The 26,928-nt window shown below is 37.7% G+C and overlaps 1 protein-coding gene across 4 annotated transcripts in view; it reads right to left on the bottom strand.

The window, feature by feature from the left end:
• Positions 1-22,980: 22,980 nt before the first annotated feature.
• The window catches only part of znf618 (zinc finger protein 618), a 116,891-nt gene continuing 112,943 nt past the window's right edge, over positions 22,981-26,928 (bottom strand). For all 4 annotated transcript variants that reach the window (XM_060841360.1, XM_060841362.1, XM_060841361.1 and 1 more), the window contains one exon: positions 22,981-26,409. In XM_060841360.1, the coding sequence (XP_060697343.1) occupies positions 24,893-26,409 (1,517 nt within the window). In that variant the 3' untranslated portion in view covers positions 22,981-24,892. The remainder of the gene's footprint in view (positions 26,410-26,928) is intronic.

Genomic DNA, 26,928 nt, shown 5'->3' with positions numbered 1-26,928 from the left:
CTGATGTCATAGCCTTTGCTCGGTTTCCCCAATGTATCATGCCTCAGGGCATCCTTGCCTGCAACGTATAAGATAGACAGTGTTGGCTGAGTCACATGAGTACCTGCCATGTACAAGAAGGGAGGTGTCCCCACGTGTAATGATAGTATCTATGTCTGCATTTTAAGACATCCGGCGCCGCCACCTCTGTAATATGGACATTTTTCAAGATGTCACCATCTATTTCCTCACTTTCTACATCTTTCATGTTCTTCTCCACAGTAAACAATGATGCAAAATACTTGTTTAGCATCTCCTGTGGTTCCACATATAGGCTGCCTTCCTGATCTTTGAGAGGTCTATTCTCTTCCAAATCACCCTATTGTTCTTAATGTATTTATAAAATCCCTTTTAATTCTCCTTAACCCTATTTGCTAAAGCCATCTTATGTTCCATTTTTTGACCTCCTGATTTCCCTCTTAAGTATACTTCTACTGTCTTTATACTCTAAGGATTCTCTTGTTTATACCTGACAAATGCTTCCTATCTCTTGACCAACATTTCAATTTATCTCATCATCCCAGATTCTCTGCACCTACCAGCCTTTCCTTTCACCCTAACAGAAATATACTATCTCTGGATTCTCGTGATCTCATTTTTGAAGGCTTCCCAGTTTTTAGCCATCTCTTTACCTGTGAACATCCGCCCCCTAATCAACTTTTGAAAGCTCTTGACTAATACTGCCAAAATTGGCCTTCCTCCAATGTGGAACTTAACTTTTCATCTTTCTTTTTCCATCACTACTTTAAAACTAATAGAATTATGGTTGTTGGCTCCCCCACTGACCCCTCAGTCACCTGCCCTGCCTTATTTCCCAAGCAGACGTCAAGTTTTGCACCTTCTCTCGTAGGTACATCCACATACTGAATCAGAAAATTTTCTTGTATACACCTGCCCATCCAAGCCCTTAACATTATGGCAGTCCAAGTCTATGTTTGGAAAGTTAAAATCTCTTACCATAACCACCCTATTATTCTTACAGATAACAGATCTCCTTACAAATTTGTTGCTCAATTGCTCACTCACTAATTGGGGGAGGGGGGGGGTCTACAATACAATCTGAATAAGATTATCATCCTTTTATTTTTTAGTTCCATCCAAATAACTTCACTGGACATATTCCCACAAATATCCTCCTTAACTACAGCCATATTGTTATCCCTTATCAAAATCATTAGTCCCCCCACTCTCTCGCGCCCCACTTTCTATCCTTTGTATAGTACCTAAACCGTGGAACATTAAGCTCTAATTGCTATGAATATCCCAGTTCCATGTTCCTAACCATGTCCTGAGTTCATCTGCCTTCCCTTTTAGACCTCTTGTATTGAAATAAATGCAGTTTATAAATCTTACCTTTCTCTGCTTTGCTCTGCCTGCCATGATGTTTGACTTGCTCCATTTCCCGAATAGCTCAGACTGATCTCTTTTGTTATGACTCTCCTGCTTAATTTTAAACCAGCAACACAGAAAAGATTTATCTGTAATCTGTAAACATTCGAGTGGCCAAGAATTATGTAAAGTAAAAATTAACAACTTTATTTCTTAAAATATAACAGAGAATAATTAACTAGCCACTATTTACAATTTCTTTCTCTAACCTATCTTTTACCTTCCCTTCTATAGCACTAGTCCAATAAAACACCCAATTAAGATTTACAAAACAACACTTATCTCCTGGGTCTTTTCTCCTTGCTAGGAATTTCTGCGTCACAGGTTACTGATTGAAAAGGTACTTTTGAGAGAGCTATTTTTTAAGCAGTCTGGTACATGTTGGGTTTGGCAGTTCTCCTCCCAACTGTTCAATTTCCCCCTGACTTATACCTCAGAGTATCGGATTGTGTCATTGGCTTTTAAGATTGTCAATATATTCAATTCAAATTGGATTGGAGTTTAATTTTTTTGGGGGGGGGGGGAGGTGCTAATAATTTAAACTGATTGGCCAAATTCAAATTTGTGTTGTTATCACAGCTATTCAGTGAGTGTTGTTTGTTCTTAATCTTGTACATTCTCCAGCACTCTGTGTACTTGCCAAGTCCTACACTCTCTTAAACGTACACCCACATAACACCTCCTCCCTTAGGAAAAAAATGAACCATCATAATGAAGAAGTGGCTTTTTAAAATCTTTTAAAACACATTACTCTAACATAACTTTTTAATATAGGTTCACCTTAGCTTTTCTCCATATACCTATGTGTGTATGTATATATCCCTTATCAAAATCACTTTTAAGATTGTCAATATACTAAATTCAAATTGGACTGGAGTTTTTTTTGGGGGGTAGGGGTGGTAGAATTTAAACTGATTAGCTGAATTAAAATTTGTGTTGCCGCATAGCAACTCAGTGAGCGGTGTTTGTTCTTAATCAAAATGTTACTTTGTAAATTCTCCATCACTCGGTGTATTTGCCAAGTCCTACACTATCTTAAAGGTATACCCACATCTTCATAACACTTTCTTCATTATCTCCCTAGGTCCCAACTCCCCTGCCCCCCATTACTACCCTTGAGAACCTCCTTTTTAAATCTCTGCCTGATCTTCTATATTCTCCCTTCAGAATCACATTCTTTTTCCTTCCTATGTTGTTAGTTCTAATGTCCACAATGACCACCTGTTGGTTCCTTTCTCTTTTGAGAACGTTCTGCACTGTCTCGGAGTTATTCTTGATCCTGGCACTAAGCAGCTGCATACCAATTCAGATTTCTAGCTGCCGGCTGCAGAAATGTCTGTGCCTTTGAATAGAGGGTCCCTGATCACAATCAATCAATTGCCTGGAACCTGACATACCCCTTGTTACATTAGTGCCTGTCTTGGTACCAGAAACTTGCCAGTTCATGCTACATTCCCGAGAGTCCATCACCCCCTACAGTTTCCAAAACAACATCCTCATTTGAGACGGGGATACTCACTGGACACTCCTGCACTACCTTCCTCCTCCTTCTAACTGACTGTGGTTTTTCTCTTTTCCTATAACTGCCGTCACACCCCCTAGCTCATGTAAATTCCTCACAGCCACTGCAACCAATCCATGCAATATAATTGCATTTGCAACCAAAGACACTTTCTGCAGACATGATCATCAGTAACATGGAAACTCTCCCTAATCCCCCACATCTGACAGGGAAGAGCACATCACTATACTTAAGGCCATCTTTGCTCCTTAGTCTACAACCCCAGAAAATAGCACCGTCTTACTGTTCTAGGTTAGCTTATTCCTGTGTTTTATATTTTTAAAATTTAATCAAGAGACAGATTTCAATAAAACATGTAATCAAAAAAAACCTGTGCAACTTGCTATTTTAGCGTTTTCCTGTGCTATGATCTCTCCCACACAGCTTCCTCCAAGGTCAGATGTAACTGTACATCTTATAAAAACATAGAACACACAAGTAGACCTTTTGGCCCTTCAAACTTGCTCTGCTATTCAGTGTTTCATGGCTGATCAGTTGCCATATTCCTGCTTTGACATGCATTTAAAATCTAAAACAATCAATGTCTGTTTGTTGAACTTATTCAGTTACTTGGCCTTCACTGCCTTGTGTGGCAGAGAATTCCACAGGATTACCACCCTCTGAGTGAAGAAAAGTTTCCTCCCTTCAGTCCTAAATAGTCTACTGTGTCCTGAGAAGGTGTCTAGACTCAGGATATAGGAACAGAATTAGGCCATACGGCCCAGAGTCTGCTCTGCCATTTGATCATGTTTCTCAACCTCCAATCTACTGTGTTTTTCTTGAAACACTTGATCCCCTTACTAATCAAGTACTGTCTTAAATACACTCAATATTTTGGCCTCTACAGCCTTCTGTGGCAATGAATTGTACAGATTAACCACTCTTTGGCTGAATAGATTCTTCCATATCTGTTCTAAAGGGCCATTGCATCATTCTGATGCTGTGCCCTCAGGTTCTAGTCTCTCCTACTGATGGTAATATCTTCTCCATGTCCACTCTACCCAGGCCCCTCAGTTTTCTAAGTTGCAGTCAGATGCCCCTCATCCTTCTGAACTCCGAGTGTAGACCCAGAGTCCTCAGCTGTTCCTCATGGTGACAAGCCCTCCATCCCCAGGCTCATTCTTGTAAACCTCCTCTGAATTCGCTCCAACCTATCGTTTCTTCGATATACAGTATTCCAAACATGGTCTGCAGTACATTTCTGCTCTGTATTCTAGCCCTCTTGAAACAAATGCATACATTACACTTGTCTTCCTAATTGCCAAATGAACCTGCATGTTATCCTTAAGAATGAACAATGATTCCCAAGTCCCTTTTGTGCTTCAGATTACCAAAACCTTTCCACGTTTACAGAATACTCTACAACTCTATTCTTCCTACCAAACTACCTCAGTTTCTCACATTATATTCCATTTGCTGCTACTTTGCCCACTCTCCTAGCCTGTCTAAGCCCTTCTGCAGCTTTCTCAACTTTACCGGCCCCTCTCCCTCTGTCATGTGCAAATGCAGCAGCAATGCCTTTAGTTCCTTTGTCCAGATCATTAACATAAAACATGAATAGTTATGGTTGCAACACTAACTCCTGTGAATTCTACTAGTCACCAACTACTCCAAAAGTAGCTTTTTTTGCTACTGTTTGCCTTTTGTAATTCATCCAGTAGTCTATTGGTGTCAGTACCTTGCCTCTAATAACATGGACTCTTATTTAGCAGTCTCCTGTGCAGCACCTTGTCAAGGCCTTCCAGAAATCTAAATAGTTCACACCCACTAACTCTCCTTTGTCTAACTTGCTCAATTCCTCAAAATAATTTTAACAAATTAGTCAGGCATGATCTCCCCTTGATGAAGCCATGCCAATTCTGATCAATTTTATCATGTACTTCCAAGTACTCTGCAATCATCCTTAACAATGGACTCTAAAAGCTTCCCAATGTTAGATGTAAGGGTAACTGATCTACAATTTCCCATCTTCTGCCTTCCTCCCTTCTCAATCAGTTATATTAGCCATTTTCCAATCTTCTGGGACCCTCCCTGACTACAGCGATTCCTGAAAGATCACCACCAAAGCCTCTACTATCTCCTTCATAACTCTGGGGTCAGGTGCATCCGGTCTGATTTATCTGTTGTCAGATCTTTCAGCTTCCACAACACCACCTCCTTCGGTGATGGACACTACACTTCATTCTGACCCCAGCTCCCTTGAAGTTCTGGTATGCTGCTGGTGTCTTCCACTGTAAAAATTGATGTAAAGTACCTATTGGAGTTCCTCCACCATTTCTTAGCTGTCCATTACTATTTCTGCAGCCTTGTTTTCCATCGGTCTAATGGCCAGTCTAGCCTCTCTCTTACCTGTTGATACCTTTAAAAAAAGTCAATGGGGTTGGGGGAGAAGATGAACTATGAGAATAAGCTAGCCAGTAATATAAAATAAGATGGCAAGAATATTTGTTGTTATCCCGTACTTTTTTTTTTAAAAAGGCAGCTTCCCACTAATCTTTACCACAGTTTATGCTTTTTCTATTGCTTTTATGCTGTACCTGACTTGTCGTCAGCTATGGCAGCCTAATTCTCCCCTTAATGCATTTCTTCCTTCTTGGGATAGACTTCTGCTGTGCTTTCCAATTTACACCCAGAAAATTCCTGCTTTTGCTGCTTCATTGTCTTCCTTTCTAATCAACTCTGGTCAGCTCCTCCTTGATGTCTTTGTAGTCATCTTTATTCAGTTCTAATGTTGCACCTGATTCCAGCTTCTCCCTCTCCAACAGTAGGGTGAATTCTATCATATTAAGGTCACTGCTCCCTAGGAGATCCTTCATCTTGAGCTCCTTTTATCAAGTTTTCCTAATTACACCACCAAATCCAGGATTGCCTGTTGTCTATTGGACTCTACCACAACCTTTCCCAAAAAACCTTGTACATGTTCCACAAATTCCTTTTCTTGAAATCCTCTAACAACTTGGTTTTCCCATGCACATTGAAGACTGCATGCTTATTGTAGTAAGACCCTTCTTACATGCCTTTTCACCAACCAGGGAAAACATTTTCCCTTCATTGAGACTGTTTAGCTCTTTTAGAATTTTCATGCACTTCATCAGATCCTCGCTAATTCTTCTAAACTCTAGTGAACCAATTTCTCCTGTACAAGTCTTTCTATTCCCAGCATCATTTTGGCGAGCCTCCACTATACTCCTATATGGCATTCCTTAGCTAGGGTGCCCAAAACTGTACACAATACTCCAAGTGTGGTCTTACCAAGACCCTTTAAGATAACACTACTTCTGAACTCAAATAAAAGCCAACATACAATTTACCTTCCTAACTGTTTGCTGCATCTTGCTCGTCAAAAAATTTGACACCTGAAAAACACAGCGGGTCAGGCAGCATCGGATGAGCAGGAGTTGACATTTCAGGCATAAGCCATTCATCAAGAATAAAGGGCTTATGCTTGAACCCCTTTTCGACTCTAATTCTTCAGCAGCTGTAGTCCTCATTTTCTCCTAGTTGCTGCATCAACCAGTCTACTTTAATTGACTGGTGTACAACGACATTTCGATCTCTTTGTGCATCTACACTCGCCAATATATCAGTAGTTAAATAATACTTTGTTGCGGTGTGTGTAAACTTCACATTTATCCAGTTTATTGCATCTGCTATGTTTGCGCATGCACACAATTTATATAGACTATCTTGAAGCCTCCTCACAACCCCACCCATTTTTGTGTTGACAGCAAACTTGGAAAATGTTACATTTGGTATTTGTCCAGGTCATTTGTAGACAGGTGGGGCTAAATCATTGATCTTTGCAATACCACGAGTCACTGGTTACCATTTGGAAAAAGATCCATTTATTCTCAATGTGGCATGTATCTTAGACATGTCTATATATTAGCCTATATCCCTTTAACTTTTCTCACTAACCTCTTGAAGGACCTTATCAAAGCCTTCTGAAAATCCAAATAATTTTTTCCAGAATCTTCTGTTAGGAGTGAAGGAAGGTGCTTTCCAAGTGTTCTCCAGCTGTGACCACACAGAGATTTGAAAACAGTGAAGGTTCCTCAGTGAGAAATGAGGGGGGAATAATTACTGAGGACAGGGGCCTATTTTAGAGGGAACACAGATGTTAGAATCCCATTGGAGCTGCACTGTCTATAGTTTATACGTAATCTGGAGGTTTTGTGCTGCAATTCTTTACATTGTGTAGTTTTTGTGATAATTAAATGAACATCCTCTGACATGTGTTCCACAAGTATTTGTGTCTTGTATTTTCCATTTTTGTTGCTCCACCTTTGGTGGTCACGCTTCTAGTTGTCTCGTCCTCAGCTCTGGAATCTCTTCCGTACGCATGTCTGCCTCACTCCTCCTTAAAACCTACCTCATTGTCCAAGCTTTTGGTCACCTTTATATGCTTCACTGAAGAAACCATACATGTAAAGTACTTTTGGACATGTTACTATGATAAAGGCACTATATAAATACAAGCTCTTGTTGAAGCTATTAGCTTGGCTTTGTTTCTGAATTAAAGTACACAAATGCTTTGAAATGATAATTATACCCATTGCTACTTTTCATCATTCATTAACTTGTGCAAAATAATATTTCAATATCTAAGTAACAGCTTTGCAGCAGAATATTTCAATTCATGTGATTAGAATACCAAACTCTTAAAACTGACCATGTTTATGTTAAAGTCTTTTAATATCCATTATGTAATTACTAATGGAAGAATAGTGGTTCCTTTTTTATATGCTCATAGATATGCAACAGCTCACCACACTGTTAACCTTGTTCATGGTTGTAGACAGGCAGTAAAGGTTATGCTGACAATCCATATTGCGCAGCATGGCAAACGTGGAGAAGTAACAAGTCAAATTTTTCAAAGAAATAATCTCTGGCTTAAGACTATAAAGTTACTACCTGTAAAGAGGGAAGGATGGACATCTGAAGATTATTTCAATATTTAGAAGGTTAAATTGTTAGATAAAATGTATGATTTATTACATTTTTAAATTGAAAGGCATTTTGTGTTTAAATCCAAAGGAAACCTAAAAGGTACTGTATACTATTAGGAACAAAGTCTGGTCTTTTTCTTATACCTGAATACTGCTTAGAAAACATATAAATGAGCAAAAGGACTAAAATATCGGAGGTAAAATTGTTTCAAAGTTGTTTGTTGACTCTTACCTATTCTTTACCTCTCCAGTTATATTTTGTGCAGATCAGTAAAAGTTTTCTCTCATGTGCATTTTGAGAAGCAAACTTACCTGAAACGTACTTTTGTTCTTTTGCTTTACAGATGATAATGGATCGATTTCTGGCATTTTGTTTTCCTTTCAAATTTTAATAGTTGTAGTTTTATTAAAAAGATGAAAAGTGATGTTTTAATGCTAGTTTCTTTTTGGTTAAAGTTTTACTTAAATAAAAAAAATGAAAAATTCTTGTCTTTATATCCTGTGTTCTCAGGGCATGCCCAAGTATTTCATAGTCAAATTAATTTATTTTGAAACATTTTTACTGTTATCAATTGCAGTCACTGTTTTAGTATAGTATTCTGTAGTGAGCATCAGTTTAAAAAAGTCTGTACCTAGCATGCATCTCCCTCTAGTCCCTTTCTCACAACAGTATGCTGATTTACTTCATTATTACTAAGATAGATTTTTTAAACAAAATAAGTACTGTTTTGTGATTTTTAATCTGTCAAATATTCTTTTTTACATTCTATATGAAATGGTAATTTAAAAAATTAATTCTAGTTCGAAACCTAATGTAACAGGTGAAATAGAACAGCACTTAGATCGTCAAGCTCCATTTAATTAGATATCCTATTTTAGTCATGTTCAAAATGTTTTCCGTTTTAAATCAGTAGTTCATTTTAATAACCAAGAAAACTTAATGCATCTTTTAGATCATGTTATGTACATACAGTCCTAAAATCACCTGTGAAAGAAAACACCCACAAATTGTGCACATAATTGAAGCATTTTACAAACTATGAGCAATTAGGAAAGCGAGACTGATTACATTCATAGTGTTGCAAAAATGGAGTGGAACCTCATGAAGAAATAAAATTGATGCATCTGAACTCTAGCTTCAGAGAATGACAATGTTAACGTCGGAGCAATCTATGATTAATAATACCACAAAAATAGCTTTATTGGGTTGTTGCAATACACCAGAATTCCAGTACAAAATCTGATCACTGCGTGGTGCAAACTGTGGAAGATAATGGTGCACAACACTGTTTCACAATAGGGAAATATATAGTATTTTGGAAATGAACATGACCCATCCTCTAACTCATCAGCAAAACGATGCAAGTAACAAAACAGGATATAAAATTACATCTACAAGTCAATTTTACATTACAAGTTGAAAGTAGTAACACAAGGAAAAGTATGATGAAAGAAAACTGTGTAATCCAATTCATTTTTATTGAAATAGAGCTGCCATTTTACCAATGATGCAGAGATAAAGTGCAGTGTTGAGTTAACAAATTTCCTGTGTTTATGGTTTGGCATTAGGCTGTATGTGTTCTAAGATACTAAATGTACTTACATTCAAAAACCTGGCCTGGTACCTGCATTTAGTGGGGTGATATAGGATTACTGGAGCTGAAATTCTCAACGTTTTGTGGCTGTGATTAATTTTAATATATTTGATTGTAAATTACAAGATCAGGCATCAGTTTTAAAGTCTTGCTGTATTTCAATTAAACGTATTTGAAATCAAGTGAACAGAATACTTACAAGATTTGGCAAATAAAGAAAGAAGAAATCTAGAGACTATCTTGCATCCAGTGAACACAAAACTAAGCATAAATCAATTGGTTTTCTGTTGCCTTTACCTGCTTGGATGGTAGGAGTTAGGCAAGGCATCTCCTAACAGAGATTTGAATTAATTTCATATGAACACCTTGTCTTTGATGTACCAACCTGTTGGAGTCTTCGTGTTTCACGAATACACCAAACATCAGGGACTCAGTGAATGAGATAAAGGATGTAGGTAATCTTTTTATTCCACCAATGATATTGAAAACTTCGGATTTTCTGTCTATTGTTTCGGACAACTAAGAGGTCCAGGATCTGGTAGCCACAAAATTCAGAGGCATCTTCGATTAGCAGGTGTAGCAGACTTTTCTCTTCAGCCACAAGTAATTAAAATAACCTGAACATGGAGTCATAAACTGGTAGCTCTTATTTCAAACCCCCTTGATTGAATATCTGAATAGATAAATGTACTAGTAACTGTTCAGTTTATTTTTGTTGTGTATGACAGAGGCGGTGGGAACTGTTATCATTCTTGTACAGATCACATTACTGTGGCAAACCTTATCACTTTAATCCCCATAAATTTCAACTTCAAGGATCTTTGACCTATTAAGTAAAACAAAGTCAATGTGTAAAGAGTCAAGTTTCAAGAAGCTGTCAAAAAGGTAAAATACTTCTGATAATTATTTTTAATTTGACCTTTTTAAAATTGGATACATGATTTGCAGTGTCAAATGATAATGTAATATAAACTATGCCAATCACATCAGCTTTACTGGAAAAAATCTTGCACTATGTCAGGATTCCATTTTATTTGCATTGTTTTCAAAATCCTGAGTGAAATTGAGACAGAAGATGAAGTTCTCAATTCCAGTTCAAGTGCCCACCTAAAAAGCAAAAGTATGTTTAAAATATTTAACTAAAAGCAAAATTCTGGAAATCTGAAATAAAAACAAACTGGAGAAACTCATACCATTTGTTGAGAGAGAAACTTAATACTTTGAGTCCAATACGACTCTTTTTCAGAACTTTAAAAAAAGATTCAACAAGCAATTTGACCATCAACATTTGATTAGCTTGGTGGCAAAACCAAGACACTAAAAGCTTTACACTCCATAAGGTGATTTTGTAATATTTTGTATTATAAACTATACTGTTGCTCATTGTAAGCAATAAATCATGGACAAAGTTTAGTTTTTCAAATTGCTTTAAAGTAACCTTCGAATTAAAAATGGTGTATGCTCTTAATAATGAATGCTGCATTTAAATTAATTTCAACAAACTAATTTGTATTTAAGTGCAGATCTAAGTAGCAAAGAGATCAGTAAAAGGTAAAGCTTAAACTTTATTATCGATTAATATTAATTTAATTTAAAAAACAAACAAATGAAGACAATCAAACTGATAACAATGGATGTGGTAATGTTTACAACTGCACAAAACTGGATTGTATGTCTCAGAAAAGAGGATATAAGATTCTGTAAAAACTGTTTTTACAAGTTTTTATTACACAAAACATACAGATAAAGTAGTAGAAATAAGGCAATAACCATCAGATATGAATGATGAGATCTGCCAACAAGATAACACCTGCTTTCATTTGAAAAATTGGAGTGCTGGTCTCCAATTTCACAACATATCAGTTACTGAACCTGGTTGTTTGAATACAGTTTGTAAATACAGCCATATGATTAGAAATTTTCATCTGGAGATGTTTAAGCAATCATGTATTTTTAAAAATGAGGAATTGTTGATGGTCTTAACGCAAAGACCTAGAGATCTGGTGAAAGAACATTAAACAAACAAATTGCTTCAATTTCTACTAGATATGCACAAATCAAGTGCCATGTTTGGCAAAGTAGCCTTATGATTTATATTGTTTCAGATCTTCATTTTTGATACGGAATGTCTGCTGCATTTTTAAAATTAAATTTGTTACAGCAACAAATAACACACATAACCAGAATCTTTTTCAAATGCAGAAATGACTGATTTTGTGCATGCTGTTCTCGTAAAACAGATTTTTATATTTGAAGATGAATTGTATGAAATGCATTGGTTAAAAATAAACACGATAAAAGACCCCATATAGTCTTGCAGTACATTCTGACCATTTTGCATTCTATATACAAATCTGGGTGCTATCTCTAAAGTAGGTGTACTTCAATGATGCCTAAGTTTTAAATATGATGTCTATGTAACAATAGTTTAAATATTTAAATATGTTAAAATTGAATTGCATACTATTTTCTTTAAAGTACAGGAAACATGGTACCTTTAACTGAATGGCACAAAGGAGATAAGTCTTGAGTTCAGTTTAGAAACTTGAAATTTAACAACATGGTTAACAGTAGGTTTCTGGAACGTTAGTGCTTAAAAAAATTAATATTCAGCAGGCTTTCATGTACTGTATCACCAGAAAGTTTCTATCTGTTGTTTACTATAGTAACTACCATTTCAGGTCTCTGCTAATATAACTCATTCAGTATTATAATGGAACAATTTTCACACATATCTTTAAGAATTTATCTTGGAATAACCTCAAAATTATTTTTATTTTTAACTTGTAATGGAGAAACTTGTATATACATCATTGTAATGGCAGAGCTCTGTTCCTCGACTCTCACTGCTGCATTTCCAGAATTTATTCTACCACTTCAACTCAGTTAATTTTTAATACACAGCAAATGCACAAAGCAGATGCTAATGAATAGTTTACAGTTCAAGACTCCCAAAAATCAATTTTCAGCGTACGGGCAATATTTACAGACATGTACCGAAAAATACTTTCTTGACCAAAATGCATCTTTCTGAACTGATTTACTGTGATAACATTGTAATAAGGAAAATTTTAAAGAAGGACAGCTCTTGTCATTCCTTTCAATTAACTGTTGCCTCCTGTGTGTAATAAGTATGTGCAATAACACACACATGCACGAACATGTTCTTTAACAGGGTCACAGCGCAGAAATCAACTCAGTTTTTGCATATCCATATTTATCATATTAAGTATTTGATTATTTTGAGACATTACTACTGTACAAGATTGCAACTGACACCAAGACTTCAAATCAACAGCATATCTTTCTCCAAAAGGATCCCACAATATTTGACCATTAAAGACATGATCCTCCTTAGGCGACCCCTTAACAGGGCTGAGTAAATTTCCTTTGTTGAGTGGGGTGCTACTCTGGTTGCTGCCAAACTTTTTTAAAAAAGGCTGAATAAAATCAGCAGCCATCTAACCAAAACGTAATATGAGCTGTTGCTCCAGGAACTCTCATCCTTATGATATCAGAAAGGCTTCCAGCTCATGAAGAATTTAAGGTTGTGGAGTCTTGAATATTTCAAGAAATAGTGGCATTATACTGACCCTGTTTGAATAGACTGATTTTATGGCTACTTTAAAAGCATAACCACTGGTGAAATACTTTGAACTGAAGTGTTATGTGATTCATTTAAAATACACGGTTTGAAGACTCACTGACATACATCTAGCATGATAAATGCCTTAAGGTATTTAATATACAAGCTTCTACAAATAAAGCTTTTTACATATTTTCCTGCATGATATTGTAATGCGTATTATCACAAGCAATCAGTTTCAACTTTAAATACATAAAACTAAAAAGATCAGGGAAAACTGACTGTAAACAGTCGAAAGCAGAACCAGCATCACCCAATGAACCAATCACTTCCGCTTCAAACGCCTAGGAATCCACAAAAAGGCCATAAATAACCTAGGTGAATAATGCAGTAATAGGAAGACTCATTTGGAGAAAGAAGAGTGGTTAGAATCCAGCAAATGCTGCTGGAAATTGTGGTAGAGGCAGATACAATTGAGGCTTTAAAGAAAAAGCGTCTGCAGGGCTTATCTCCACTGGCTATCTCTAATTGCCCTTGAGAACATAGTGGAGACCTACGTCTTGAACTGCAGCAGTCCATGCCAAACAGACATGAAAATCATGAAAAAGTACACATGAAAAAAAACCTCGTAAGAGGTTGGTTTATAACCCAATCATTTGCAAAAATATAATGTCATTTGCAGGACTGACGTCAAAAAAAGACAGAAATAGAATACGTAAATAGAAATGTAAATACATCAAAACCCTCCAACAATTCATAGATGCTCTCCAACAGGAGGAGGAATTAAATCATCTAAACAGATATTGTACATTCAGATATATGAAATCAGAAATAGTGGAATACTCTTGCTGATGTAGGACTGTGAAGGTTCACACTGTAACTGAAGAGAAGGCTGAGGCATTTTGTTTCCTCTTTGCTGCTGAGAAGGGAAATTAGATTATCTGTGAAGATATTACTTCAACTGGCATCTTTGTCAGAGGAAAAAATGTTCTTCTAATGAGATTGGCTATAATAGGTAAATTTAAAAAGCTTAGGGCTGCTCACTTTTGTTGTATAAAAACTTCTGATTTCCAAAAATCGGAAGGGAAGGGATAATGAATTACACATTTAATGCATGGAATTTCTGGGGTTTTCCATTTGATTCTGAATCCAAATTAAAGGCCAGGGCAAAGTGCATGAAAAGTTTAATTCAGCATCGTGTGTAATAACTGAAAGCTGATAGCCTTCAACTGGAGTCTGACTTAAATATGGATCCTTAACTAAGTTTAATGCTGAAATGTAACAGGACGTGTAAGCGTTTAACTTAAATAGACTTCATCAGTCACCTTTAGTTCCAAATACTTTGAATTGTTTAGATATTCACTAAGCATTACATTGGCCAATTCTTCACTGGAAATCCATAATTTGGCTAAACGATTCTCCCTCAATAACAGTACTCAAATCAGTGAAGTCGATAACTTATTCTCTCCTGTTTCTTAACAAGCGCATTTTAAATAAAATGATTTTTTACATGAGAACTGAAAGAGAGGAAAGGCAGATTACTCACTGAGGTGGACATCTCATTGAAACTTAGAGAAGACTGAGATGGTGCTTCCACTAATAGGAGAGATCAGGACCAGAGGACAGAGTGTCTCAGAATGAAGGGATAATCCTTTAGAATGGAGGAGGAATTTCTTCAAAGGGTGGTGAATTTAGATCACAGAACCCCTACAGTGTAGTAGCAGGCCATTTGGCCCATCAAGTCCATAACAACCTTCCAAAGAGCATCCTACCCAGGACCAAGCCCTGTAAGAACTCCCTAACCCCACATTTCCCCATGGCTAATCTACCCAGCCTGCACATGTCTGGATGCTTTGGACAATTTAGTATGACTAATCCACCTTACTTGCATATTTCTAGACTGTGGGAGGAAACCCACACAGCCTTGGGGAGAACATGCAAACTCCACATGCAGTTGCTCAAAGCCAGAATCTAACCTGTTTCTCTGGCACTGTGAGGCAGGAGTGCTAACTACTGAGCCACCGTGCCATGCAAAACTTGTGAAACTCATTACTGATGGCCAAAGAAGCCAAGTTATTGAGTGTCTTTAAGACAGAACTAGAGAGATTCTTGAATAGTAGGGGGATCAAGACTTATTGGAGAAGGCAGAACAGGGCTGAGAAATACATCAGCCACGATCAAATGGACCCAATGGGCAGAGTGGCCTAAATCTGCTTCTGTATCTTATAGTCTTCAGGAGTGAATAACTCTAAATATTCTCCTTCACCTCAAAGTAATCATAATCTTTGCAGTTAGTGTTGAGGACAGGAACTAAAGGAATTAGTTGTGTAATCCATTCCATGAACTGACAAAAATAGAGTGGAAGCAGAGGCTAACCAGGAAGACAGTAGAGCAAAAATGGCAGGAGTTTGTGGGTATAATTGAGGACACTGTACAGAGGTTCATCCCCAAGAAAAGAAAGATTATCCGGGGAGGGATTAGACAACCATGGCTGACAAAGGAAGTCAGGAAATATATTAAAGAAAAAGAGATATCCTATAAAGTGGCTAAGAACAGTGGGAAATCAGAAGATTGGGAAGGATACAAAAACAAACAGAGGATAACAAAGAGAGAAATAAGAAATGAGAGGATCAAATATGAAGGTAGGCTAGCCAGTAATATTAGAAATGATAGTAAAAGTTTCTTTCAGTACATAAGAAACAAACGACAGGCAAAAGTAGACCTTGGGCCACTTCAAACTGATGCAGGAAGCCTAGTGATGGGAGATAAGGAAATAGAGGAGAACTTAACAAGTACTTTGCGGCAGTTTTCACAGTGGAAGACAGGAGTAATATCCCAACAATTAAAGGGAGTCACGGGGTTGAGTTGAGTATGGTTGCCGTTACGAAAGAGATAGTGCTAGAAAAGTTAAAAAGTCTTAAAATTGATAAATTTCCTGGCCCCAATGGGATACACCCTAGAGTTCTGAGAGAGGTGGCTGAGGAAATAGCGGAAGCATTGGTTGAGATCTTTCGAGAGTCACTGGAGTCAGTGAAGGTCCCGGATGATTGGAAGATGGCTGTTGTAATCCCCTTGTTCAAGAAAGGATCAAGACAAAAGATGGAAAATTATAGGCCAATTAGCTTAACCTCGGTTGTTGGTAAAATTCTAGAATCCATCATTAAGGATGAGGTTTCTAAATTCTTGGAAGAGCAGAGTCTGATTAGAACACGTCAACATGGATTTAGTAAGGGGAGGTCATGCCTGACAAACCTGTTGGAATTCTTTGAAGAGGTGACAAGTAGGTTAGACCAGGGAAACCCAGTGGATGTGGTCTATCTAGACTTTCAAAAGGCCTTTGAGAAAGGTGCCATACAGGAGGCTGCTGAGCAAGGTGAGGGCCCATGGTGTTCGAGGTGAGCTGCTGGGATGGATTGAGGATTGGCTGTCTAACAGAAGGCAGAGAGTTGGGAAAAAAAGGTTCTCTTTCAGAATGGCAGCCGGTGACAAGCGGTGTCCCACAGGGTTCAGTGTTGGGGCCACTGCTATTCGCATTATATATTAATGATTTGGATGAGGGGACTGAGGGCATTCTAGCGAAGTTTGCCGATGATACGAAGTTAGGTGGACAGGCAGGTAGTACTGAGGAAGTGGGGAGGCTACAGAAGGATCTAGACTGGTTAGGAGAGTGGTCCAGGAAATAGCTGATAGAATTTAACGTGAGGAAGTGCGAGGTCTTGCACTTGGCAAAAAGAATAAAAGCATAGACTACTTTCTAAATGGTGAGAAAATTAGTAAAGCCAAAGTACCAGGGGATCTGGGAGTGCTAGTTGAGGATTCTCTAAAGGTAAACATGCAGGTTGAGTCCGTGATTAAGAAAGCGAATGCAATGTTGTCACTTATCTCAAGAGGGTTGGAATATAAAAGCAGCGATGGGCTACTGAGACCCTATAAAGCTCTGGTTAGGCCCCATTTGGAGTACTGTGTCCAGTTTAGGTCCCCACACCTCAGGAAGGACATACTGGCACTGGAACGTGTCCAGCGGAGATTCACACGGATGATCCCTGGAATGGCAGGTCTAACATATGAGGAACGGCTGAGGATCCTGGGATTGTATTCATTGGAGTTTAGAAGATTAAGGGGAGACTTAATAGAGATGTACAAGATAATACATGGCTTGGAAAGGGTGGATGCTAGGAAATTGTTTCCATTAGGCGAGGAGACTAGGACCTGTGGACACAGCCTTAGAATTAGAGGGGGTCAATTCAGAACAGAAATGCGGAGACATTTCTTCAGCCAGAGGGTGGTGGGCCTGTGGAATTCATTGCCACGGAGTGCAGTGGAGGCCGGGACGCTAAATTTCTTCAAGGCCGAGATTGATAGATTCTTGTTGTCTCGAGGAATTAAGGGCTACGGGGAGAACGCTGGTAAGTGGAGTTGAAATGCCCATCAGCCATGATTGAATGGCGGAGTGGACTCAATGGGCCTTAATTCCACTCCTATGTCTTATGGTCTTATAAAGCATTCTATTGATACGCTTGAATGAATGGTCTCAACTCTCGTCAAAAAAGTGCAGAAAAGATAGAGGAATGGTTTCAGGGATGAGGGACTTTAGTTACATAGATAGATTGTATCTATCTGTTGCCCTCGAGAAACTCAGAGTTAACATATCAAGTCATGATAGTTTTATTCAGAACTGAGAAGAGATATGATAGTTTTAAGCAAATGAAACAAATGCAAAGTGAGGAGGAAGAACCAAAGAAAAGGTGACAGAAGAGAAGCAGGAGTGGTTAAATAATAAAGATGCTCAATAAGCAAGGTCAAAGATCAATACTGGGTAAAGCAGAATCTGTAATACTTCACTGGAGCCATGCTGGGGCTCATGTACGTCTAAGTCACTTAACTAAGAAAGTACAGAAGATTTTAAATTAAATTGGGCAAGGGACCAAATTTTTGCAAGTGAATTAGATCAAAGAGTAAAGTAATGACTGAAGGGAAAGGTTTTATTATTGGAAATGATCAACAGACTGCGACAGGAAGGGAGAAAGGGTACAGATCTGGAATTAAAATCCATAGAAAACAATAGAAATTAAAAACAATAACATTATCAAAATAAAGACATGGTACTTGAACACAAAGTATTTGAAACAAAACAGACAAACAGTGGAAATGGAAATTTTAAGAAATACAGTCTGGTCACCATTCGAAACATATGGCTGCAGGATGGTATGGATTGGTACTTGAATTAAAGGACACAGGATATTTAAGATGACAGAAAAAGGTAAAGGGTAGCCCCAGTAGTTAATGACAATATTAGTATGATAGAGAGGGATTTCCCAAATTCACAAAACCAGGCTGTGGAAACAGTTTGGGTGGAGATGAGCATTGAAGGAGGCAAGAAGTCATTTGTGGGAGGAGAATACAGACTTCCCAACATTAACCACAGGTTAGGTGAAGAATAAATGAAGAAATAATGGGAGCTTGCCAGAAAGGCACAGAGATAATCATGGAGATCTTAATTTACATTTAGACCAGAAAAGTCAGATGGGAAAAGATAGCCTACATGAGGAAGGCATAGAATGTTTTTAAGATTATTTCATAGAACAGAATACCCTGGAATAGACAGCAGGCTATAATAGACATGGCATTGTGCAACGAGACAAGATTAATGAATGACCTCATCGTAAAGTTGTCACTAAGTCACCAGTGACCATAATATGATCAAATTTTATATTCAATTTGAGAGGGGGAGGAATGGGTTCAAGATCATTTTCTAAAACTTAAATAAGGGCAATAATGAGGACATGAGTGAACTGTCAAGTTAGCTTAAAAGGATGGGTGAATAAAGATGCATCAGTATATATTTGAAGGGATAATGTAGAATACATATTTGATACATTTCAAAAAATAAGAAAATTCTAAGGGACAAACTCACCACCTGTGATTAACTAGAAAGGTTATCGTATCCACCTAAAAGAAAAATTTATATAATGACACAAAGACAGGTGGCATGCTAGAAGATTGGACAGAATACTAAAAATAGTGAGGAATACAAAAGAAAGTTAGTGAGAATTTCTAGAAAAACCTGAAAATTTTGAGTTAATAAAGAGAACACTGCTAAATAGATTTGGGTTTGGAGAAGTCATCATGAAAACCAAAAAAACATATGAATTGCAGGTATTTTACACTATCTTCACTAGAGAAGATACCTGTTGCATTCTCAGGGACATGAGCACAGCAGACAGTCTGACCCTCAGCTACTTGTCACAATTGTCATTTGAACATGAACAAAAATACATCATAGAAAATAAAAGCTCATGGTTTGGGGAGTAAAATATTGATATGGATAGAAGATTGGCCATCTGGAATAACAAAGTAGGCAGAAATGAGTCTTTTTTGGGTGTGCCATAGTGATCAGTGATGGGACCTCAACTGTTTATAAATTGTATAAACTACTTAGATGAAAGGATGTAAAAGCACATTAAATGCAGAGCTAAGATGCAGTTGGTTCTCGACATTCTCAGACGTTAATTGTAAAGACTAGTGTGCAGCTAATTAACGTATCAAGTTAAAATATCATTGTTTATCGTGAGGAGGAGGGAATACAATAGTAAGGAGACAAAAACAGAAGTTGCTGGAAAAACTCAGCAAGTCTGGCAGCATCTGTGACGAGAACTCAAAGTTAATGTTTCAGTTCCGATGACCTGTTCTCAGAACTCTGGTTCTAAGGAAGGGTAACCACAGACTCAAGTATTTGATTTCTCTTCACAGAGAGAAAAAAACAAAACCAGCAGAGAAAAAGAAAACAAAAATCAGGGCATGGGATGATCTGGAACTGTTCAGCTTCATTCTTTGTTTGGGAGACTGTAACAATGCCAGTCCTCAAGCTTACCATATGTTTCAACAGTACACTCTGGAGGCCAAAGACAAAGAGCTCAGAATAGGGGCAAGGTCAATAATTAAAAGATCGTTAACTCAAATTTTTGTGGCCACACCTATGGACTAAGCAAGTGCTCCACAAAGTAGTTACCAATCTACCTTTTGACTCCCCCATGTAGAGAAGGCTGCACTGACAGCAGTGAATACAGTAGACTAGATTAAAAATTCAACTAATTCACTTTTAATCTGGATGAAGTGCTCAGGACCTTGAATACTGAGAAACATAAATGGTGAAAGAACAGATGCTGTAACTTCAAAATTTAAATGGAAAATACTGTGGGAAAGGGAGGGAATAAGGAGTGGATGAAGGTGATAAAAGGGGAATGGTGCTTGGCAGTAGCACCATCCTGGTCATGACAAAAATGCCAAAGTATGATCCACTGAATAGAGGCTGTTGTGGGTGGAAAGACAACAACAAGGCCAACCCTGTCATAGTACTGGGGGACAGTGGAATGGAACAGACACAGTGGCTTAGTGTTTAGCAATGCTGCCTCACAGCTCCAGGGACCTGGGGTTTGATTCCAGCCTCGGTCGATTGCCTGTGTGGAGTTTGCACATTCACCCAGTGTCTGCGTGGATTTCCTCCAGGTGTTCCTGCTTCCTCACACAAAAGATGTGCTAAATTGCCCATTGGTCAAGGGTAAATACAGGTCAAGGTTAAGGGAATGGGTCTGGGTGGGTTACTCTTTGGAGGGATGGTGTGGACTTGTTGGGCAGAAAGGCCTGTTTCCACATTGTAGGGTTTTGTCATTAGAAATGGTGCATGAAATGAAACAGATACAGTTGAGCATCATAAAAGTGGGTGGGATTCTCAGTTGAGGCAGAACAAAGGCATATTAATTATTATGTAAGGTTGCATTGTCAGAATAGATGCAGTAAAGATGGAGATCATAGGAGAATGAAAGAAAGTGGAAAATGGAGGAAAGTCCAGACAAGGAACATAACGTGGGAAAGTGCAGTCAAAGTAGCTGTGGTTGTCATTACGATGTACAGAATACGGAATATACCCAGAAATGAAAGCCGAGAGAGGGAGTATTTGTATGGATACCATGTGACGATGAACTTTAGAAACTAGAAACGTTGTTGGTGACTTTTTTTTCATATTGGCAAGAGTCCTGAATGAAGAAGTGTTCAGTGAAAATAAATGGATTTATCCATCACAACACTGAATATCTGATGATTCCTGAAGGAGAAAGATGTTGTTTTAGCTGTTGAAGTTTGCATAAGGACTAGCTAAATACTTAGCGGAATTGCTAGCTTTTGCAACATATTCTGGAGGGCTAAGGGCTGTAGAACTATAGTTGCTAAAATTGTATTAATAAGCAGAATAAAAATGGGTTTTAATTCAGCAACTGGTAAATTCTCCTACTATATTCACTAATAAAGGAAATAAAATATTCCGTGCTGTGCACCTCTATGACTCTATAACAGGCATGAAGCTAGGGATTAAGAGCAGTTTAGGGCTGGAACTGAAAAAGACCCAGTTGTGAGAGCCACAATTCTGATAAACCAATACCGCAAGCACATGTAGGGTCTCTCTGCATTAGTGCTAGACCCACTAGATCAATCCAAGTCAGAATGAAAGTTGCTGACCAAACTTTTGAGCTTACACAATATTCACCCATTACAATAAAAGTGGCTCTCCACATATGTCAAGCTCTGGGGCAATTTACTTTTAATCAGAGGACTTTTATTGAAGTAAGATTATTTAAATGGTCATAATGTATGCTATTCATTTCATATAATACCTCCGCAAGCTACTGTCGAAATAGATTGTTCCATTTTAAAGAAAAAAAATACATTTGAACAGCAGAGGAAACACTAGCCAGGTTTCTGGACAGCACCACAGCTAGACAAATGTCAATGGTCAAGAAAATGAAGGCTATTTGGAATACCTACTCTGGATTCTTAACACAAATATTTTGTAATTTTAATATGATAGAGGTGGAGTAGAAAGCATTTAAACTGCTTAAGTTACTACGTTGATATATCTTTTAAATTTTCATCAACTCTGTTTTTTTAATTTTTAGAATGTATAGACATGTAGACAGGTGGATTCTGCTTAAGTATGAAAATTGTATTATCCAGAGACTTTGTATGTGGTGGCAGAAGGTTGCAGGTTTGAATATATTATTTCCCCTGAAGTAGATGGTTTGTGTCTCCAATTAATTTCCTGAAAGGTCTTAATTAAATAGAATTTGTTTGAAATTTTGAAACTGCACTCTATACTTAACCTGAAAGTAGAGGTAATTCAGAGATGAGGGATTAGGCTGCCTTTGAAAAGCTGCAGCTCTTTTTGGAACACAGGAGACTGAAGGGAGACTCAACAGAGATGGGCAAAATGACAACAGATTTGGATAAGGTAGGAAAAGCAGCTTCCACTAGCTTTTTGTACAATAATGAGGTATGACAGATTTAAGGATTTGAACAAGAGCAGGAGGGAGTGATGAAGAATTATTTTATGCAGTGAGTGCTATTGATCTGGAGCTGACTGCTGATGAAAGTGGTAGGTGAGATGATCAATAATCTTAAAAATAAACTAGATACACACTGTAGAAAAACAAACATGCAGAGCACCATGAAGATAATAAGAGAATGTAACTATGGCTCTATACTCTACATGGAATCTGTATGACCTCAACAGGCCAAATGGGCATATTCTTTGACATAACATCTAGTGGATTTAATTCTAAGGGAAAAGTGGAAAATCTCTCATTTTGTAAACACACTTAAACAACACAATTAATTTCAGTTCAACATGTTGTCATTTTAGTTTAATTCGTATATACAGATGAACAGCAGCTTGATTGTTTTAAAGATTGGCTGCACAGGATTAATAACAATTTACTTTAGTAATTGGTACTCTTTTGAACAAATCAATTTTAAATATAACTTCCTATTCATAGAGTTCTAATACAACTACAGTGTCCTTGTATTAAAATCAAAATTTTACATATCTTCTAGCTTGAAACATTATCAAATAGTATAGTATTTGTGTCTTTCTTTGCTTTCAAAAAGTTTGACACAATCTGCACAACAGCAAAAGGTCATGGAACAACTTGGAAAAAAGAATTTTGTTGTACAACTTTCATCTGAGGAATACATTAAATGGCAGACTGTATATTTCTGTGTTGGAAAAAAATCCATATATTAAGAAAACCATTCAAAATTACTCTCAGAATCTATTGGACACCATTCAGACTTTGAACACCTGGTTCAATGACCTAATACTTTAATCATGAATGCAATTAGCCCATGGGTACTCTCCTGTATTTGGTAGGATGTCTGAGGTTCAAAATATTTTAGTAAGTATGCTTGAATAATACAGACATTGTTAAATGGATACTTCTATGTGCAATGACATACTCCTGCTGGGTAATATTGAAAGAACCTTTTTTTAAGAAAAGCATTAACTTGCACAGGATGAAAAGCCTTGGAATAACAAGTAGCTCCTGGGAGCAGATAACCACCTTGTAAACGCAAGTGCACTTTGTTTCTTTCATGTAGAATTTTGCAGGGAAATACCAATAAATACTTTATGTATAGTGGCCCTTCTATGAGTTTCCATTTGTTTTGATACTACCTTCTACCGAGGATCAAGAGTTAATTACATTGCACAAAAATAGTTCTGGGAAAGGGAGCTGCTTATACAGTGTTTTGTTTTTGGTCGTTTGTTGTATTTCATGTTTAAGGTCTTAAGTCACTTTTGTTACAGTACTGTCACGCTATGTATTTTTGGATTGTTGTATGTTAATATTTGGTTTTTAGTATATGGCTTTGCGAGTTGAAGATAAGACCAGTTAAAATCAAACAAGTGTTCAGTATTTTCCAATGTCCCTCGTATATTTCAAAAGGAGCTACTTTGGTGAAATCCTTTTCTTCAATACATTCAGCAGATATCTGAAAGTCAGATTTTCAGCTAGATAAATATTTAATATTCAATTCTCAAGTTCCACTAACTTGGACATCAAATTTTATAGCCTGGGAACTTCCTATTCAGAGAACATAACATTTTAACTATATAAATGACTGTCAGATAACCACTTCTGAAACAATAGACATATCTCAATGTAGAAGATAACTGCTCCATTGATTTTGACAAGTAATATACAACAGCACCATCTGTTTACATTGTAGTTTTAGACAATTGCCTATATTAAAGATGGCCATCAAAACAAACCGGGAGAGCACAGGCTGAGTGTAGTACCATGAAGGATTCTAGCTTTGGCTGAAAATCAATTTTTTCATTTCTCATTAACCAAACTATTTTTAACAATTAAGAACTATTTTCTTCTTTGTGCATTTGGTACACATAAATATGGTATAGCCAGAGACAACAGTAACAAAGACAGAGATCACACAGATTTGACCCTGGTGGTTGCTGGAAGCACAAAATGGACAAGCCACAGCTTTCCTGTAGCTTAATGCATGCTCCAATCTTGGCAGGATGGCTTCAATTAAAATGTAAGATTAATCAATTTGTTGCAAACTGTGCAACCAATACAACTTAAATCCTTAGTTCAGGAACACATGTTCTATGATCAGTATGCTTCTAACTACTTATTTAGATTAATAGTAACATGGCCAAAAAAGCAGTTGCAGCTCTTCTCTCATTATCTCAGCACAGACAAGGGATCAAATCTGGGCCATTCCTGGTCTGCATGGTCCAGCCACTCACTGAATAAACTCAGCAAGTCATTAGGGCAGCTCATCCAGAACATTTTAACAAATACAGAGTGGCCCAACCACAGAAAGAAGACAAAAATTATCACAGTAAGAAAAAGTTATGTAATAAAACTGACTTCACCACCTGGGTTTAGTTCTGCTTGAGAGCACCAATAGGTCAGAGAGGCAGCTACTGCAAGTTTGATCTCAAAAACATTAGTTTGTTCACAACCTCAGGTGTCAGCTGCCCTCTTTGCTTTCCTGAAAATGTCTCACCAAAATTCTGCATACAGTCACTTCTTGCACCAACAGCTGGCACAGCCAAAAGCCAAAAGGCAAGTTTGGCTAACTTAGGATGCTTTTGAGTGGCATTTGACCAGTAACTGAACAGATCCACAGTTTTATTGGGCACAGGTTCCTTTAAATATTGAAAGACTTCATCTTTTCGCTCATCTTGGCTCACCTCTTTCTTTGGTGGTGTTTTCAGGTTTTCATTAATTCCACACACTTTTTTTCTTGCAGGTTGAAATTCAATGGCATCTTCACATGACTGTCCAATATCTGAAATCATTTCACAAACTCGATTGATTACTTCCTCTTGTTGGTAATGTGGCACGGACCGTAAATGCTTCAGATGTGGGTCAAGGACCATTGCAACTTTATGAGCAGTTTCCACTTTAAAGTTCTCTTTTAAAGACTCCAGAAAAAGATGACAGAGTTTACTTACAGTGCCAGCATCATTAGCTTTGGAAGTGAAAAGTTTCTCTAATTTTATATAGGTTGGGAGCACAAGCTGTAATGTTGGTCTATTTTCACAACTCAGCTCAATTACAGCCTGCTTTACTGGAGCCAAAATGGCTGTGAGGTTGCTCAACAAACCCTTATTACAATTTTGGAGGTGCTTGAGTTCTTTCCTTCCACTGATTAATTCTCGTAGCTGTTCGTACTTCTCGTGTACAAGGAGGAGAGAATCTGCAACAGAATTCCAGCAACAGGGAACCTGTTGCCCTTCAAGAAGGCTGGATAACTCTGGACTGACTGTATCTTGTTCAAGTGAGCTCATTAACTGTATGCAGTTGCTCACAAGTTCAGTAACTTCTGGCATGTTTTGTGCTTGTAATGTCCTTTCATTAAGCACACTCCTTACTGTTGAGTTTAATGCACAAGCTGAACATCGCAGGCACATTCCAGCTTTCAAGAGTGTAGCTGAACTGACTTTGCTATCCGTGACGTAAATTATCCGCATCTCTGACATGACAAATTCTGAAAGTACATTTAATACCCATTGGTGAACCTGCTCACCAGTTTCTTTGCCATCCACTTCTTTAATGCCAAGCACGTATCTTTTCATTTGCAATCCCTCTACTTGATGTGCTGTCAGAATGTAGTACGACTCCGGGCCAACATTCTGACAATGACAGGTGACACCTATTCCCCAGCACGCATTGCTTCCAAGTGCACATGTGACTTTTACTTTCACCTGGTTGTACATTCTGGGCAGATGTTTCAGAGCAAGTGTATTCATATCCCCAAGGATATCAGCCACAGGAAAGGATCCATAACGTGCACCAACATCAACAAGTGTCTGAGCAAGTTTGACAAAGTCTTTTCCGTTTACCACAGTCAGTGCGTTCAGATCAGAACACATTACTTTGAGCAACTTCTCAGCAATGAGTTGGCGTTCTTTTTCAAGGACTGAGCTATTCACTGCAAATGAAAATAAATCATTACACAAACAGAAATTCGAATTGATAGAAATTTTCCCATCAAACTTTACAAACTGGAAATTACTGCTGTAACAGTCTCATTTGTAAGTTTCACCATCTGAATGGGTGAATTTCCATTATCAACTGAAAAGACCCACTCTCAAAAGTTTAGCGTGCAGAAGCCAGATGCTGTGGCAAAATACTTTCCATGTGCATTGTACTGTATACTTTAACAGCCATCGCCAACAACAGCTACAAAACCTCAGACTCTGATCAAGTTCATTCTGAGGGTGAAATAAAACGACACTGAATTATACAGTTGCAAGACAATATTAGTACTGATTCAGGAATCGTATTGAAGTGGATACCGATTAGGCCTACAGATTTTATAAATAAAAACATCTAGTGCAATTTATGGTAAATACTCCAGAACTTCCTTCAGATCAGATCGGTTTTGTTCTTATTTCACAGCTGCTCTAGATGCCTTTTCAACTCTTTGAACTTTCTGATAGCTACACGA

The sequence above is a fragment of the Hemiscyllium ocellatum genome, chromosome 21, assembly GCF_020745735.1.
Source record: "Hemiscyllium ocellatum isolate sHemOce1 chromosome 21, sHemOce1.pat.X.cur, whole genome shotgun sequence".
NCBI lineage: Eukaryota > Metazoa > Chordata > Chondrichthyes > Orectolobiformes > Hemiscylliidae > Hemiscyllium > Hemiscyllium ocellatum.
Note: the sequence above shows the minus strand (reverse complement) of the source record. Positions and strands in the feature narration are given on the sequence as shown.